The sequence below is a fragment of the Chiloscyllium punctatum genome, chromosome 44, assembly GCF_047496795.1.
Source record: "Chiloscyllium punctatum isolate Juve2018m chromosome 44, sChiPun1.3, whole genome shotgun sequence".
Taxonomy (NCBI): domain Eukaryota; kingdom Metazoa; phylum Chordata; class Chondrichthyes; order Orectolobiformes; family Hemiscylliidae; genus Chiloscyllium; species Chiloscyllium punctatum.
Window position 1 is genome coordinate 15,053,294 of NC_092782.1, and position 17,352 is coordinate 15,070,645.

Consider the following 17,352-nt stretch of genomic DNA (forward strand, 5'->3'; position numbering starts at 1 on the left):
GGTTGGTGTGGACTTGTTTCCACACTGTAGGGATTCTATATTTAAAAATAAAATTTGTACGCTGGAATCTTGTGTGACAGAAATTCAGCATTGAGGCAACTAGTATAAATGAGGGCTCTAAACAGGCAAGCATTTATTCCCTGGATTTTTAAAAATTAATTCACAAGATGAGGGCATTGCATGACTCGGCCAGTTTTGATTGCCCATCCCTAATTGTCTCCATGCAATCTGTGAAGAAATCAGAGTACTGATGCTGCCAGATCTGCTCCAGTATTCCGAGTTTGTTTTTGTTCTACTTTACTTCCACCAGCATGACCCAATCTATGATTTTTGAAAATACTACCAAGTCTCAAATTTTTCAGGACAAAATATCTCAACTCAGTAAATCTACGTGGGAACTAAAGGCCTTCGAAATATCGATCTTATGTGACCCTTTAATGTTGACCCTGTCCAACAATGAATTTTTTTAAATGTCCTATCGCAGTGTCTTTGATATGGTGGTGCTGCTATTGGACTGGGGTGGACAAAGTCAGAAGCCTCATGAGATCAGCTTATTTGAAATCGTAAACTTTCAGAGCGCTACTCCTCCTTCAGGTGAAATGGAGAGAAGCCCACAGGCACAGAATTTATAGGTGGAGTTTTTGATTATCAAGTCTAGTCTGTTCCCTAGACTAATGAGAGACTAATCACTCTATAGTTCCCTGTTTTTGCTGCTTGCTTGAATAATAGTCATGTTTGTTAGCTTCCCATCCACAAGAATTGTTCTAAAAGTGACACAATTTTGAGGAGATGGAAAGCCATACATGCACAATAAAAATTACCTCCTTTTGAAACCCTGGGGTATAGACCAGTGTGTCCAGTAGATTTGTTTACTGTCATTCCATTGATTTTTTTTTTCCCCAGCACCACTCCTTATTAAAATTAAGCTCCTCATTGTCATTAGACACTTGGATCACTGCACTTTCCAGTATAGTTTCATCTGCCTTCAGATTAGGAAAATATAAGTGTGTCCGCCATTTCCCTTTTGTAATTTCTCTTGCCTCTGTCTTATGGATAGCAGTTACTTTTGCTAATCTATCTTTTTACTTACTTGAGGGTACTCTCTAGAATCTGTTTTAATACGTTACGCACCCTTTAGGAATTGTTTGGTCATCCAATCTTTAAAATGCTCCAGCAGATTACACTTGTTAGTGTAGCTCATACCCTCTAATCCAGGCAGCATCATAGTAACCTCTAATGCACCCTCTCCAAAGCAGTCACGTACTTCCTATCATGTGGTGAACAGAATTGAACACAATACTCGAAGTGCAGCCTAACCAAAGTTTTTTTTTCTAATCCTGGCAACATCACTTCCTGATATTCAAAAGACAGAGCGTGTGTTACTATTACTAGCCTCTTGTTTCAACTCCCCCCACTTGGATGACCACCCACTTGGATTAATTTGCCCGTCTTTGCTGCAGTCTTTGAGTCAATCCACACCAGCAGCAAGTATCTCATTCACACTGGAGGGAACCCAATCTTTGCCATTGCCTATCAGTTGGTCCAAACCTGCCTGACTCCCTGCCCGCAGGGAGCGTGAGACTGCTATCTGGGTCAGAAGCCCAAGGAGTTTTTTTTTGTCCTTCCCTAATGCATCTGTGTCTGGGCCCTTTGAGTCCAGCTTGACAACACCGAACCGAAGTTCCTTGAGTTATAGGCCCTTGAGGTGAAATGGACTGGATGGGATTACACTGCTGTCAAAGGATTCCTACAGACTGCAGATGAAATATACTTGCTGCATTGAAATATTTGCCTAGTCTTATCTTATAGTTTAATTAACCAAGCATTTGCGTAAATAATTTGCTTGTTTAATTTTCACTATTTTAGTGACGTGAACTAAATTATAAACTTAATTAAGTATTGTTTACATAGCCCAAGTAGGGCTTATTGATGAAATGGTAGTGTCCCCCCAGATGTGTTATACTCTGTCTGAAAAGGTTCATTCAGAGAGGCTACATTTCTCCCTTTTATACGCTCCAATATATATTTATTGGTCAATACGCAGAGACACTTTTAAGATTTATTTCCCGCACAAACTTGGGCTGGGCTCTATAAAACTTTAAATACTGTTTGAGGCTTGCACCAACCATGAGTTTTAAGGATGAAAGGTGTAATTGCTGTTATTTCCCCCTTCACATCGAGTTCCCACTGGAACTACATTCTCAACATTTTACTCTGTTCATGATCCACTCAATGAACTTAATGATCTGTGCTATGGCTGTAAAAATGTCTCAAAATCCAGGATTAACATTAGACCTTTGTGACCCTGTCCTTTCCAATATGGTTTCACCTGTCTTCAGAGTAAGCAAACCTAAGTGTGTCTGGACTAACATGAAGGACAGTAGCGCCTCGACTTTCAGACTTAATCCACTCCAGGAACCGGTTCGCGTACCGAATCAATTTTTCCCATTGTTTGGATAGCGTAAGAATGCTTGGACGGCTGTTCACAGCACACGCGCCAAAGACAAACTGAATGAGATCACGCGGGGCCCGAGAGCTTTTGCGTTCAACCAGCACATAGCAAAGCAGAACAATGAAATCACGTGGTCACACGTGGGCTTTTTGCGTTCGTACCTGCGTTCGTACCTTCATTTGTACCTTGAATTTCGTACGTACATTGAAGCAAAGTTTTACGTACAATCCTGTTTGTAAACTGATTTGTTTGTGAATGGGGTCGTTCGTATGTCGAGGTGCGACTGTATTAGGTTTGGTGTGTAACAAAAGATTAGGTGGGACCAGGAATCCTTGCTCAAGAACACAATGCAGAAAAATTCTTAGGAAATATGTTTTCCCCACTGGGAGAGAGAGGCATGTGATCGAGAGAGGTTATCCTTTTGTGAGGCAGACCACAGAAGTAGGTTTGAGTGGTTACTGCTGTCTGAAGACATCATGCTATTACGTAATGTGATTGTAGTTGCATTGTCCACCACTTAGACCACGGCAGTCAGTGCTGGAGCTGAGAATATAGACAGACAGTGGTCAGAATGGGTGTTCTATGACCTGTTGTTGATGGATTATTTGTTTTATTCTTGAGCACTCCCTAAAGTACAAAGTTACCAGACCAGCTCAAACTGGTTTAGTGGATTGTAGGACGTTTCAGCAGTGCTAGAAGATGGTTTGAAAGTAAGCTTACTGTTGGGAGAGAAAAGATTTATTTCAGAAAAGATAAAAAAGTGAGATTGACACTTATTATTGATAATAGGCCAAGCAATTGTACTTAATAGATTAGGAGGCGTACGGGAAGCTGGGGAGTGAATGGTAGGACTGAGGGCAATTGATTCTGATATCTGGGGAGCCCAGGGATTTGGATGAGACTGAGCAATCTAACTGGAAAGCTTCCATTCTGGTGAAGGTATTGCTCCCCTCCAGTTACCTATTCAAAGGAGGTATCTTCATGCACCTCGTTCAGTTTGCAAGGTGAAAAATGAATTTTAACTTTTGGTTTTCATTTGTCAAATCAGATTCTAAAAACACACGTACAGAGTAGCACTTTCCTTTCACTATGAAGAATTTTGCCAGACTTAAGAGGATCATTTGTAAATGGAGCAAATAAGTCACTGAGATGATTAGATTGAACTATTGGGTGATTTCTCATTAGCAGATAGAGCGGAAAGGGTTTCTTTCTTTTAAATCCCACCTTGGGATGTGGTCATCATAGATGAAGCTAACATGCAGCACAACACAGAGGTGAGCCCTTCAGGCAAACCAGTCCATGTCAGAAAGATGAAGAAGCACTGCTTCAAACCATTGCAGTCCTTCTGGTACAGGTGATCCTATGCTGCTGTTAGACAGGATGTTCCAGGACTTTGAGGTAAAAACAATGACTGCAGATGCTGGAAACCAGATTCTGGATCAGTGGTGCTGGAAGAGCACAGCAGTTCAGGCAGCATCCGAGGAGCTTCGAAATTGACGTTTCGGGCAAAAGCCCTTCATCAGGACTTTGATCAAGTGACGATAAGGTAACTGGGATGTAAATAGCTGATCTTGTGTCAGAATTGACCCTTGATGCTTTAGCCCTATAGTTCATTTTTCATAAGCTTGTACTAGTTTGATAATGGGGTTGGTGGGAACAGTTTAACAAGTCTATTTCAAACTTCCGTCTTTCTCATTTCAAGCATCAGAAATTCCAGTAGACCGTACAGGGGGGTGTAAGAGCCTGCTGAATTCAGGACCATGGCCAGCAGCCATAGCCATTATTAGCAGCTCCAAAGACCAGGCATGGGTTTCAACTACTCAAAAGTAATATTTGTGTAATCATTGACCCCTCCACCCCAATGTTTGCCTAAAACGTTGGTCTGAAAGGTTGACCTTTACGTGATGATGTACGGCCCTTCCAAATCCGAATGGTGTAAGACATGGAGGAGAATTTGATAGTTTAGGTATCCAGATGTCTGTTCCATAATACTGTGCCAACCTGAATTTTGTGGCATGTAAGGATTCTCAGGAGAAGATTAGGTAACTCTCATTCATTTAAGGTACAGTAATCCCTAAAAGCTAGGTTACTGATGAAAAGCACTTAATATACATGAGATCAAAGATTTAGATCAAAACTTCAGTTCACGAAACTCAGCACTTTTAAGGCAGCAATGAAACTGCGGTCCACTAACCCAATACTATAGTGTGATGTTGGATTTCATTATCATCATGACAGTAGACATTTTGATAAAACGCTGATGGAACTTTTTTTTATTGACCTGTGGTGTCTTTCACTTTCAGATGAGCTGCAAAATAAAAAGTTCCTTTCTACGCAGACATTTGGCAAAGTAAGTATTCACTACCTATTGCAAAACCTATTTCCCCGAAACAGCTGCATGAAGGCTTGAAGTCCCAGACCCCTAAGGCCTTGCTACATCAGGCAAATGCACATGACCAACAAGGCACCTCAGTGGCTGGTTGCATTGTACGATTTCTCAGCATAGGAGGATGCTGTTTGGTGGGTGGAGCCTCCTGTGCAACCTCCTTTACAAAATGCTGTCCATATCTGTGTCTCAACATGCACTTTCTCAATACAAATTTTTCATGTGTTTCACAATCCTAGAGTGGCAAAGTGGTGATGTATCTCGCTTTAGATCAGGCAGCCCAATTTGAAGTCCCACCTGTTCTGGAGGTGTGCAATACCTCTGACATTGACCAATAAGCACATTGTCCAGACTTCCATTGTGCGGGATGCCACCCTCTGGATTGAACCTTTAAACTGGGGGCTCCTTCTGTCTATTCAACAGGAGTTCAAAGCTAAAGTGTTCCCTGGGTGGTGGTGTCAATATTAACCCCTCCACCCACCAAACAAGACTAGGTCCTGCTTCTCATTATGGATACCATGGTGGCACAGTGGTTAGCTCTGCTGCCTCACTGTGCCAGGGAGCCAGGTTCAATTCCTGCCTCCGGTAACGGTGCAAAACTCCACCAAAGACATTCTCCCTGTGTCTGTGTGGGTTTCCTCCAGGTGCTTCGGTTTCCTCCTACAGTCCAAAGATGAGCAGGTTAGGTGTCTTGGCCATGCTGAAAATTGGAGTCTAGACGATTAGTGTCCAGGCAACTGCAGGTTAGGTGGGTTACGGGGATGGGGGTGATGGGTCTGGGTGGGATGCTCCTCAGAGGGTCAGTGCGAACTCGATGGTCCAAATGGCCTCTTTCTGTACGGTGGGTGTTTGATCTGTTGAGGACGATGGATGATTTATTATTCTTGAGCATTACCCCAAAGTACAAAGTTACCAGACCAGTCAAATACCAAACCAAGACAATCCTTGCAAAGCACTGTTTGCAGTTTCTTCCTTTGCATAGTCCATGCTTCACTATCCTCATCAACATTTGAAAATATTAACGCTGATTACACTTTTTTTTTCAAAGAGGAAATGGTGCTGATTTCACAAAACAGCATACACTTAAAGAACGGCCGAACTTTAATTTATGTGCCACCCTTCACCACCTGTAGTCATTCACAGCTGGTGGGGAAACACAGCATGTTTACCTCAACCTTCCTGCATTTATAGACACTGCAGTAAAGTTACATAGGCCGGTCAGGGAAATCCCTGAGGGAAATCCTTCCTATTGATGCTAAGTATTCCCCCGTCCCTCTTCTCCCTTCCACATCTCCCCCACCCCACCCCCTCCCCCACCACTTCCAGAATTTTGGGGCACATTGCCAAGTTGGCTAATAGAAGTGGTAAAATGGCAATCTTCCTTAAATCATGGAATAAAATCCCTACAGTGTGGAAGCAGGCCATTCAGCCCATACTGACCCTCTGAAGAGCATCCTATCCCCATTACCCCATGTTTCCCATGGCTAACCCATCTAACCTGCACATCCCTGGGCACTAGGGGCAATTTAGCGTGGCCAATCCACCGAACACCTCTTTGGACTGTAGGTGGAAACAAGAGCGTCCAGAGGAAACCCACACAGACATGGGGAGAATGTGCAAACTCCATATAGACAATTGCCTGTGGCTGGAATTGAGCCCAAGTCCTGGGCGCTGAGAGTTAACCTCTGAGCCACTGTGCTGCCCATAAAGCATTGCTCTTCTTTGTCAATTGCTTGTTTTTAGATTCCATTTTCTACCTGGCTGTGTGATCTTGACTCTTTCTGAGTTCGAGTCACGAGAGATCTACAGTACAGAAAAAGGCTCTTCTGCCTATCGCCTCCACACTAATCAAAATCAACTATCTGACTGTACCAACCCCATTTCCAGCATCTGACTCATAACCTTGTATGCCTCGATAAGGCAAGTGCCCATTGAAATCCTTGAATGTTATGAGAGATTCTGCCTGTGCCAACCTCTGTTAATGAGCCCCAGATTCCCACACCCTGTGGGTGAACAGCTTTTCCTCTTATTTCCTCAATCTCCTGCTCCTTACCTTAAATTTATGCTCGCTGGTCATTGATCAAGGGGAAAGGTCTCGTCTAATTGACGCTATCTATGCCCCTCATGATTTTATACATCTCAATCATGTCCCCTCTCCATTGTCTCTGCTCTAAGGAAAACTGCCCAATCTTTTTTTAATCACTGAGTCCAGCCCAGGCAACATCCTGGTAAATCTCCTCTGCACCCGCTTCCGTGCATTAACATCCCTCCCAGAATGTGGATTCCAGGACTGAGTCCTGGTTTTGCTTTTCTCTTTTGAAACTCTGAACCAAGTTTTACTTTCTTTTATTGAATTTATTCCAGGCAGAGCTGTGGATAGGTTTTTGGTCAACAAGAATATCGAGGGGTAAGGAGGTGCAGAGAGGCAATTGGAGTTGAGACTACACTCAGAGCAACTATGATCTGACTGATCATGCTCATTTGGCTCCTATATTCCATATTGATCCTTTGCTGCTTTGTTGTTTGTAATATTTACTGTATAATCTTGGGACTTGCTGCTTCAGAATGGACAGGCAAAGAGTTGTAGTCAGATTAATGGGCAAAATGTTATAAGGGCTAGTTTTAACTTTACTTAACTGTGTCATAATGGTGATCTAGTGGCCCATAAAGTTAATCTGCTTTAATGCTAATATTCTGAAATGCAGTACTTAATGTTAGGGCAATCATCTGGTTTTGGTTTGGCAATATTCAATAGACTTCAATCTTGGCGAAGGGCATGCACTTACATTAATGTTCCTGTTCCGGTGAATGTTCAGGGTTCCAAGGCATTACTAAAAAGCAGTGTTATTCTTGTGACAGTCTCAATACATGTCATTTTATATTTTAGTGTTTGAGACTGTGTTGTATTGAAATTGGCTGAGCCTTTTCCTAAATTGATAGCTATTGTCTCTCAAAAATGATTAGCTCCCCGTAAACTGTATTTGGGAGTGCCCCCTAACCCTGAGCTCTCGGTTTGAGTCCCACACCAGGAACCATTGTCTGTGGGAAGTGTGCTTCTCGCATGGAGAAACGGGTTGATTTTCAGCCTGTAAGTCATTCTGATTCTCGATGTCAGGAGCCGAGGAGGTCCCTGCAGGACAGCATTGACCAAATCAAAGGAAGTTAATGAATGTCAACGCTGCCTCAGGACAAGGAGACAGAGTGTGCACTCTGGGATGTCTTGGAGGAAAGAGGTTTCTCTCTTTTTCCTTTTTACTCTTTCTTTCCCTTCCTCCGTTGCTCTCTGTCCCAGCCCACTGTTGCATGCATTTCCCTCATCTTGAGCTGTTGTGTCCTGAAGTTGATGGTTGCCCTTTAGTGATGCTGAATCAGGATTGAGATTTCCCCTTCGTACCTGCTAACACATGACACTTTTCAACTTCTACAAATGGAAAATTTTTGTATGAAATGTGGAAATGGTGCCAATCTCAAGTGCAATTCTTTTCCTGCTACCCCCTTCCCTTAGAATGCCCCACGGAGAGTCAGCATTGCAACAATTCCAAGGCACACTGCAGGAGTACAGTGGGACACGGTAAGTGATTTTCAGCATGAGGAAATGCTGTTAGTCCAAATAGCACTGGGTGGGCTGGATACTTTGACTGGGACCAGTGTAGACAGTTTGGTTTGAGTTGCAGCCAATATGCCTTGAATGATTTGATATCACAGAAGGATTTGTGATAGAGCCAGTGGCTAGCCAAGTGGTAACGTTAGAATGATTATGGACCAGCTTACTCTCGAATATAACAAGTTGTCACCATCACTTGGGCATTTAGTAGTTTGGAAGCTCGTTCTGTGTCTCTCTAACCCTGTCCTACCTCATTCCCTGCTCCTCTTACCTGGAATGTGAGAGAGCTTACAGACTTATGCAAATGAGAAGGTACATGTGACCCAGTTAAGGGAACATTAGCAGCCTGGAGGGCTGACAAAAGCACATAAACATGATAAGAGAAGCCAGTCTGTCCAGTTGTTATTTAGCTTCCTTAACCGCAGTATTGTAAACTCTTTTGGAGATTAAAAAAGACAAATATCTTGGGCCAATTAGTAAAACCTCCTTGAAGTTCTTCTCCAACCTTTTGAAGGTCATCAAGTTCTAGGAGATGCAAGTAATTGACCAGAAATATAGCAACCTCTTGGCGATAGTTCTGCTGCTTGATATGACCTGAACTTTGAGTTTGTCCAACTCCCCTGTAAATGATCTCATGCTTGCAGCACGTTTTGATTAATTTACTCCAGATGTTGACTCAGTTTGGAAGGTTTTGTTTGCAACATCAGTGTTACTGTTTTTGATTAGAAAACCATCTCTTAAATGCTTTTTTTTTTGGGAGCTAGGAATCTGCATTGTTCATCTTTTTGATTCTAGGTTCTCCAACACCTCCCCCAACCCACCCCACCCCCACCCTGACAAATGTATGAGTGGTTCCTTAACTTCGAAATTTTGAAGTTGTAAACAGCGCATCTTGATTTTACAATTTAGTTGAAGCTGAAGGAAGTGGATGAAGGAAGAAGGAAGTCGGAAGGAGATCAGGACAAGTTACGGAATAAGCTTACCAGAAAGTTAAGCAGTTGGTAAGGCATCAGTCATCTTCAATATTGCTTTCAGGAGCGGTATTGTGAATAAGGCTTGGGAGAGGCCAACTCACCATTAATGCTGCTTACTTTTTGAAAGTGAACAGCGAAGTCCCGCTCTTTACCCCTTGCCTTGCAAATATCAACTTTTCATGTAATTTAACCAATGCTCTTCTGGACGTCACTGTTAAACTTGCTTCCAGAAAATTTGCCAATAGTGCCTTCCCAATCATCATCCTGTAAACGACTGTCTGACTCCTTTTTGAGTTGTTCTCCCAATCCAAAAGTGGAAAATTTTATTGTTGTGTAAATGTTTGTGAATGATTAGATTTGCTGTGCTCAGACTGCCAGCTGTCTTCCCCCCACCCCGCCACGTTCAACAGGGCATCACTGTTTTTATTCCTGAATGACTTGGTTCAGCTAAGCGCTCCTGGGGAGATGTGAATGTGGAATATGCACAAGGTGGAATGGTTGAGTTGAAGAATTTTAAAGAGGAAGCTGGTAAGTGAAGAAGAAACTGAAAGGTGTCCTCTGAGCTTTGACGGATTTTGGTGAGAGATTAATGTGCAGCATGAACTACAGCACAGACCTGATGGTGAAATGATCTGTGTTTATTCTGTGACATATGTTTGAATTGATCAGAATGGGGAAATAGCTTTCATAACTAATTAGTAAATGCTTGTAACACTCCTTGCTCTACTCCAGTCTTCACTGACTGATTCAACAGAGAGTGTCAATTGAATTGGCACTGGTATCAGGAGGGCAGCCTATTGCAACTACCTGAGGTGGTATTTATTACAATAGGAAGGGACATTCAGCCCATCTTTAAACTGCTAGCTCTTCAAAAGTGATCAATTAGTCACGTTCTTTACTGATTGCAAATTTCCTCTTCATGTAGCTATTGAAATCTCCTCTGGAACTTATTGTTGAACTAATTTATAACAATTATCCATTTTCTGTTTTTGTTTAAACAAACTTGTGCTCTGCACTCAGTTTTGCAGTGACTGAGTTAAATTAAGAGTCAGATGTTAAATAATGTTCACTGATGATTGCATAATGTTTGGCATCACTTGCTGCTACTCAGCTACTGAAACGGTACATATTCAGATGCAACGAGGTCTGAACAACATCCAGGCTTGGGCTGACGGGTAACGTACGTGCCACACAACGACCATCTCCAATAACAGACCAGCTAATCACTGGCCCTTGACATTCAATGGCGTTACCATCACTGATTTCCCCCACTAAAAACATCCTGGGGAGTACTATTGACCAGAAACACGACTGGACTCAACACATAAACACAGCGACTGCACAAGCAGTTCAGAGGTTCGGTGTATTGTGACGAGTAACTCACCACGTATTTCTTCAAAGCCGGTCTACCAAGGCACAAGTCAAGTGTGCAATGATCCCCACTTGCCTGGATAGGTGCAGCTCCAACAGTACCCAAGAAGCTGAACATCATCCAGGACAATGCAGTGCACTTACTTGCCACCACATGCACAAACATCCTCTCCTCCCACCAGCAACACTCAGTAGCAGAAGTGTGGACTATCTACAAGACACACTGCAGAAATTTTCCAAAGATCCTTGGACAGCTCTTTCCAATCCCATGACTATTTCCATCTGGAAGGACAAGGGAACACCAACATCTTCAAGTTCTATTCCAAGCCATGAGTTGGAAATATATCACCATTTCTTCACTGTTGCTGTGTCAAAATTTTGGAATTTCCTCCTTTTGAGGGCATTGTGGGTCTACCTACAGCAGGTGGGCTGCAGCAGTTCAGGATGATAGCTCACCACCACCTTCTCCAGAGTAACTGGGATTGCATCATTTACTCAGCAGTTCCGGCTGATGATTGCTTCAAAAGCTTCAGCCTTATCGTTTGCACTGATGTGCTCGGCTTCTCCATCATTTAAGGATGTGAATATTTGTGCAGCCTCTTCCTTTCGTGAATTGTTTAATTGTCCACTACCATTTATGACTGGTATGTTACAACACAGTGGTGAATCCCTCTGTTAATTAAGCCAAACACCCAGAAAAGCTTACCTTGCCTCGTAATCTGTTAAAATATGTGTGACAGAGAACCCCAAATTCAAATATTAGAAAAAAGTAACATCAATTTATTTTTTAACTCTAACTCTAAAAGTAAACATTAAACAACTATTCACAACTCTAAGCCCCCCTTTCTCTTAACTGCTTATTACCTGCCTCCAATTCTATAATGATATGCTGTTCCAATAAAACACTTATTAAAATGACATCAACTTGATTTCAAAACCACACAGCCGCTGTCTCCTTTGGTGTCTTTCTTCTTCTGGCTGAAGATCCCCCTGGGTTGTCATCTTTTGTTTTACTGCGAGTATGTTTCATATGAAAAGGTACCTTTGATAGAGAGTGTTCCTTAATTTCTTGGATATATCTTGATGGCAGTTGCACTCTCTCCAATTTTCAAAATGTCCGCATTTTTATATCCCCAACATTGGGTCGTCTCATTTGTACTATGCTGGCAAAACAATTCAAACCCACTTGGGTTTTAAGATCCTGGGGCATAATTTAAACTGGTTAAATTCAAATTGTTGTCAAAACAGCAGTCTAAACTCAGGTATCCATTTCACAGTCAAATGTTACACATTTTCAATTTTCCAATACACTCTGGGACTGCCACCAAGTCTATACACAGGCGCTTGTAATTGCTTAGTTCTGAACAGCATTCACTCTCTCTCAAAGGTGCAGTGCATGTCTTCAACTTTGTAACTGATATGGGCAGGCTTGCAGAGTTTAGATCTGATCCATTGGTTGTGGTATCACTTGGCTCTGCCTATAAATTGTGAACCAAGCAGCATGTAGTCTATTTGGTAGCTTCATCTCGTTGACACCTCATTCAGGTGCTGCTCCTGACATGCCCTCCCGCACACTCCATTGAACTAAGTTGATCCCCTGGCTTGATGATAATGGTTGAGTTGGGGGCTATGCCAAGCCATGAAGTTGAATGCGCTGGAATGCAATTCTGCTGTTGATGGCCCCACAGCACCTCCATGGATGCCCAGTCTTGAGTTGCTAGATCTGTTCAAAATCTGTCCCATTTAGCATGGTGATGTGCCATATTTACACAGTTAATGACAGGGTCCTGGGGAGTATTGTCGAATAGAGAGATCTGGGAGTTCTGGTCCATAGTTCTTTGAAAGTTTTATGACCAGTTTACAGAATGGGTAGGAAGATGTTTGGTACGGTTGTCTTCATTGCTCAGGCCATTTTGGGATGTACATCATCTTGAGGTTATACAGGATGTTGGTGAGGCCACTTTAGGACTACAGTTTTGGTCGCCTTGCTATTGGTAGGACATCATTAAATTTGAGGACATTCAGAAGAGATTTACAAGGATGTTGCTGGGCGGTTTGAGCTATAAGGATAGGCTGGGTCTTTTTTCACTGGAGCATAGGAGATTGAGGGGTGACCTAGGTGCTTATAAAATCACGAGAACAGATAAGGTGAATAGCAAAGGTCTTTTCTCTAGGATGAGGGGAGTTCAAAACTCGAGCGTCCAGCCTGGCGTGGCCTTGATGTGATTCCACAGTGATCTCCTGGCCTCGAGGTGAAGCCAGGTGTGGTCTGGAGTCCAGTAATGCTGGACATCTTGTTTCTTTGTTATTGTCATCCCCCACCCCCATCAAATAACTTGTATTGAAGAATCTGTACCTCCACATCTTACATCTAGCAGTCAGTGGGGACTTGTCAACTCATTTGATTACCTGTGACAATAAAGCTAATTCAATTCAAGCCATCACATTCAGTCACCTGTAAAATTTGAATTACTTATTTAGACTGCAACCATTTTTAATAATCATTTTTTGGTTTGCTATAGGAAAATTTTAGGGGGTAAAGAGAAAGATCCATGTACAGTGCGACCAACACTGCATCGATTTATCAGCACCTATACCTGGGGTGGCAAAGACAATCAGCTAGTGAATAAAGGGTGAGTCTCTCATTTGCAGTTTAGTCATCCCTCCCATGTGAAGAGTGTAGGCTTCTGCCTAGAAATGATTTAATATTTTCTCCCTTGTTTGTCAGCCACAGTTCAGTTGTGGCATTTTTATTTGAAGTTCATTTATTTATGGGATGGGAATGTTGCTGGCTGGGTCAGAATTTATTACCCATTCCCAACTGCCCCCAGGAAAGTGCTGGTGAGCTGCCTGCCTAACCCACTGCAGCCCATGTTGTGTGGGGACACCCAGAGTGCTGTTCGAGAGCATATCCTGGGTTTTTGACTTGGGACCAGTCATATAATTATAAGTCAGGATGGTGCCTGGCCTAGAGCCTAACTTGTGGGTAGTGGTGTTTCCATGTAGCTGCTGCCACTGTCTTTCAAAATGATAGAATTGTGAGTTTGGAAGATGCTGCTAATAAGTCTTGGTGAATTATTACAGTGCATTTTATACTCTCTGCTGTGACTGAGAGTCAGCAGTGCAGGGAGTGAATGGCAAAAATGGTTCCTCATTATCCTGTTGAACCCCTGCAGAGATGTCCTGAAACTGAGATGATCGATCTCCAACAACCACAAGCATCTTCCTATGTCCTGAAGATGATTCCAACCAGGGTGGAGTTTCCCCTTGATTCCCATCGATTCCCAAATTGCTTGAGCTCCTTGCTTCCATACTTGGTCAAATGTGACCTTGATGTCAGGGGCAGTCATTCTCCCCTCACCTCTGCAGTTCAGCTCTTTTGTCCATGTTTGAACCAAGGCTGTAATCAGGTCAGGAGCGGGGTAGCTCAAATAGAATCCAAACTGAGTATCACTGAACAGGTTATTGCTGAGTACGTGCCATTTGAAGCACATCTCTGCAGGAATTCCACAGGGTCGTGAGGAACCACATTCAACATTCAGTCTCTCTACAACTGACTGTCAATTGCAGCACTATGTACTTGAAGCACTTAACAAAAGTCTTCCATCACTGCCATCACTTTACTGCTGATTGAGAGTGGACTGACGGGGCAGTAATTGTCAGTTTGATTTGTCCTACATTTTTGTGTACAAACACACCTTGGCAATTTTCTGCATTGTCAGGCATATGCCACTGTACTAGAATAACTTGGTTAGTGGTGCAGGGCGCCCTTATAGTATCCAGTGCCTTCGACAGATTCTTGGTTCATGTGGAGTAAATCTAATTGGCTGAGGACTGGTGTCTATGATGCTGGGAACCTCAGATGGAGGCTGAGATAGATCATCTACTCAGCAGTTCTGGCTGAACATGATCAGAAATGCTTCAGGCTTGTCTTTTACACTGATGTGCTGGGCTCCCCTATAATTTTAGGATGAGGACATTCTTGCCCTTGAGTTGAGGCTTGTGTGCTCACATTCCCACTCCAGAGGTCAGAGCACAGTTGATTCTCACAGTCCAGTGTTGTGCTTGGACAGGTACTGTCTTTTGGATGAGACAATAAACAGAGGGCCCCTGCCTGGCCCTGTTGGATGTTATTTCAAAAAGGAGCAGAGGTATTTTCCACTGTCACAACAGATGCCTTGTCATTCTCACATGTTGGATCTTGCGAAAGCAAATTGTCATCCCATTACTTTGTGACTACATGTCAAAAGAAAGTACAGAACTGACTGCAAATGCTTTTAAGGTGTGCTGAGGTAATGAATGGGGCTAAACAAATGACTTTGCTGTAACACTCTATCAAGTACAATATTGTCGCTGTCACCTGCAAAAACCCTTCACAGCTTTTGTCTTTTATTAACACTATGATCCTTTCTGGTTCATTAAGTTTTAAAGCTACAGGGTCACTTGACTTGGAGTTTCATAGCCTTTGCCTCTCTCCATTTCTCATTCCTCCATCATAACTGATGTTGATGGGTTTTCAAATTTCTTGGCCCTAATCTCTAAAGATTCCCCATGCTTTTACCCAAAGTTTAAGACACTATTTTCTCACATTGGATTCCCACTAATCCAAAGGCCCAAGCTAATACTCTGTAGGATTTGAACCGGTGGAATTTAAATTCAAGCAATAATTTAAACTAATTAATGTAAAAATGGAATTGAAAATTAGTTTCAGGAATGGATGCCATGAAACTGCCATCGATCGTAATAATTCACTGGTGTCCTTTAGGGAAAGAAATCTGTGTTTACCTGCTGTGCTCCACATGGGATAAATGTGGTTGACTGCAAATTGCCCTCTGAAATCATCTAGTAAACTACTCCAATCCAATGCAATTAGCAATGATCAATGAAGGGTGTTGCTAGTGATATCCCATGGTTCAGTCAAAAAAGAATAAAGGTAATTCGTGCATGAAAAGTTCATGGTTAAACCAAATTTTCACGTGCATTTCTGAATGTCTTAAAGAACGTCACTTCCTTCATTTCTTTTTCTGAAAATTTTAGGATTTCTCTTCTAAAATTGACCTATAATGGCAAAATATTCCCTAATACTGATGGGGAAAATTCTTCCATATTAAGTCCAAAAAATTTTGGTTTGTAATTAAACTTGGACCAATCGAAAGATGAAGTTGTTGACAACCCATGTGATGAATTCAGTCTGCTGCTTATTGTGAGCCAAGAATAGGAACAGGAGTACACCATTTGAGCCTGTTCCACCATTCAATAAGATCATGGCTGGTATTTGCCCTATGCTCACATACCCGCCTTTGACCCATATCTCTACTTAACGAAGATTTATCCAGCTTCATTTAAAATTAAGAAATGATCCAGCATTGATTGGTGTTTGTGGAATAGAGTTCCAAACATCCAGCGGCACGGTGGCTGAGTGGTTAGCACTGCTGCCCCACAACACCGAGACCAAGGTTCGATTCCAGCCTCGGGCGACTGTCTGTCTGTTGTGGAGTTGGCACGTTCTCCTTGTGTCTGTGTGGGTTTCCTCCGGGCGCTCCGGTTTCCTCCCACAATCCAAAGATGTGCACGTTAAGTGAATTGGCCATGCTAAATTGCCTGTAGTGTTAGGTGAAAGGGTAAATGTAGGGGAATGGTACTGGGTGGGTTTCTTTTCGGAGGGTCGTTGTGGACTAGTTGGGCCGAAGGGCCTGTTTCCACACTGTAAGTAATCTAAAATCCGCCACCTTTTGAATGTAGAAGTGCTTCCTAACATCTCTCCTGAATGGCTTGGCCTTAATTCTCAGACTATGCCCCCAAGCTCTATAATGTAGATGTGAAGAAAGAATTAACTTAAATGGTTTGCATCTGACCCGCCATCCAATAGGAATGCACCGGCATTAGACGCACAAGATGAGGAAGAGAAAGAGGAGGAAGTGGAAGATGATGCTATCCTAACTGAACCAGAAAAGAAGTCTGCAAATGCTGAGTCGTGTGTTGTGTAAGTATACTGTCTGACTTCTGCTAATAATTCAGGTAAACTTGTGTCAGGTCCCCAGGGCTCCACTTTGTCCTGGGTGGGAAAAGTGGTAGTTCATGACCAGACACACGGGTCAGTGATGTCTGGATCACCGTGTTCAAAGCCTGCCTGAAATGCCAATTTCACATCCATCATCCGGGAGCGTTACTTTCTGTGCAGTTTGTGAACCAAGTGTGGTTTCTTAGCCATTTTACTCCCTGCTACAGGTAAGGATGCCTCATCTGAGAGTGAGCTTGGAGAGTCTCTGAGCACTCAGTGGCTGCCACACCCTTACGCCATGGGACATTTGCCCTTTCACAGAGCCTCTTACAATCTCCCTCCTGAGGATAAAGATGGGATTAGCTCCAAACACACCAAGTGATTCCAGTCCAGCAGCAGCAACACTGTCTGTGGCACAAAATGTGGCCCCAGGCTGCAAGAGGCATGCCTTCAGAGTGCTCAGAGGAAGACTAAGGAATGTGAAGGCCCATAATCTCACTGTTTTCCATCTGTCAAGTTTTTTCCCACTTGTTTAAGCTGTTCTCTGCAGAATCTGTCAATCCT

At 42.8% G+C, this 17,352-nt stretch overlaps 1 protein-coding gene across 1 annotated transcript in view; it reads left to right on the top strand.

Moving 5' to 3' along the window:
- The window catches only part of lrmp (lymphoid-restricted membrane protein), a 165,181-nt gene that overhangs the window by 146,424 nt on the left and 1,405 nt on the right, over positions 1-17,352 (top strand). Inside the window, 5 exon segments of the mRNA XM_072562048.1 lie at positions 4,756-4,802; positions 8,344-8,409; positions 9,352-9,443; positions 13,310-13,420; positions 16,657-16,770. Coding sequence (XP_072418149.1) covers positions 4,756-4,802; positions 8,344-8,409; positions 9,352-9,443; positions 13,310-13,420; positions 16,657-16,770 — 430 coding nt within the window.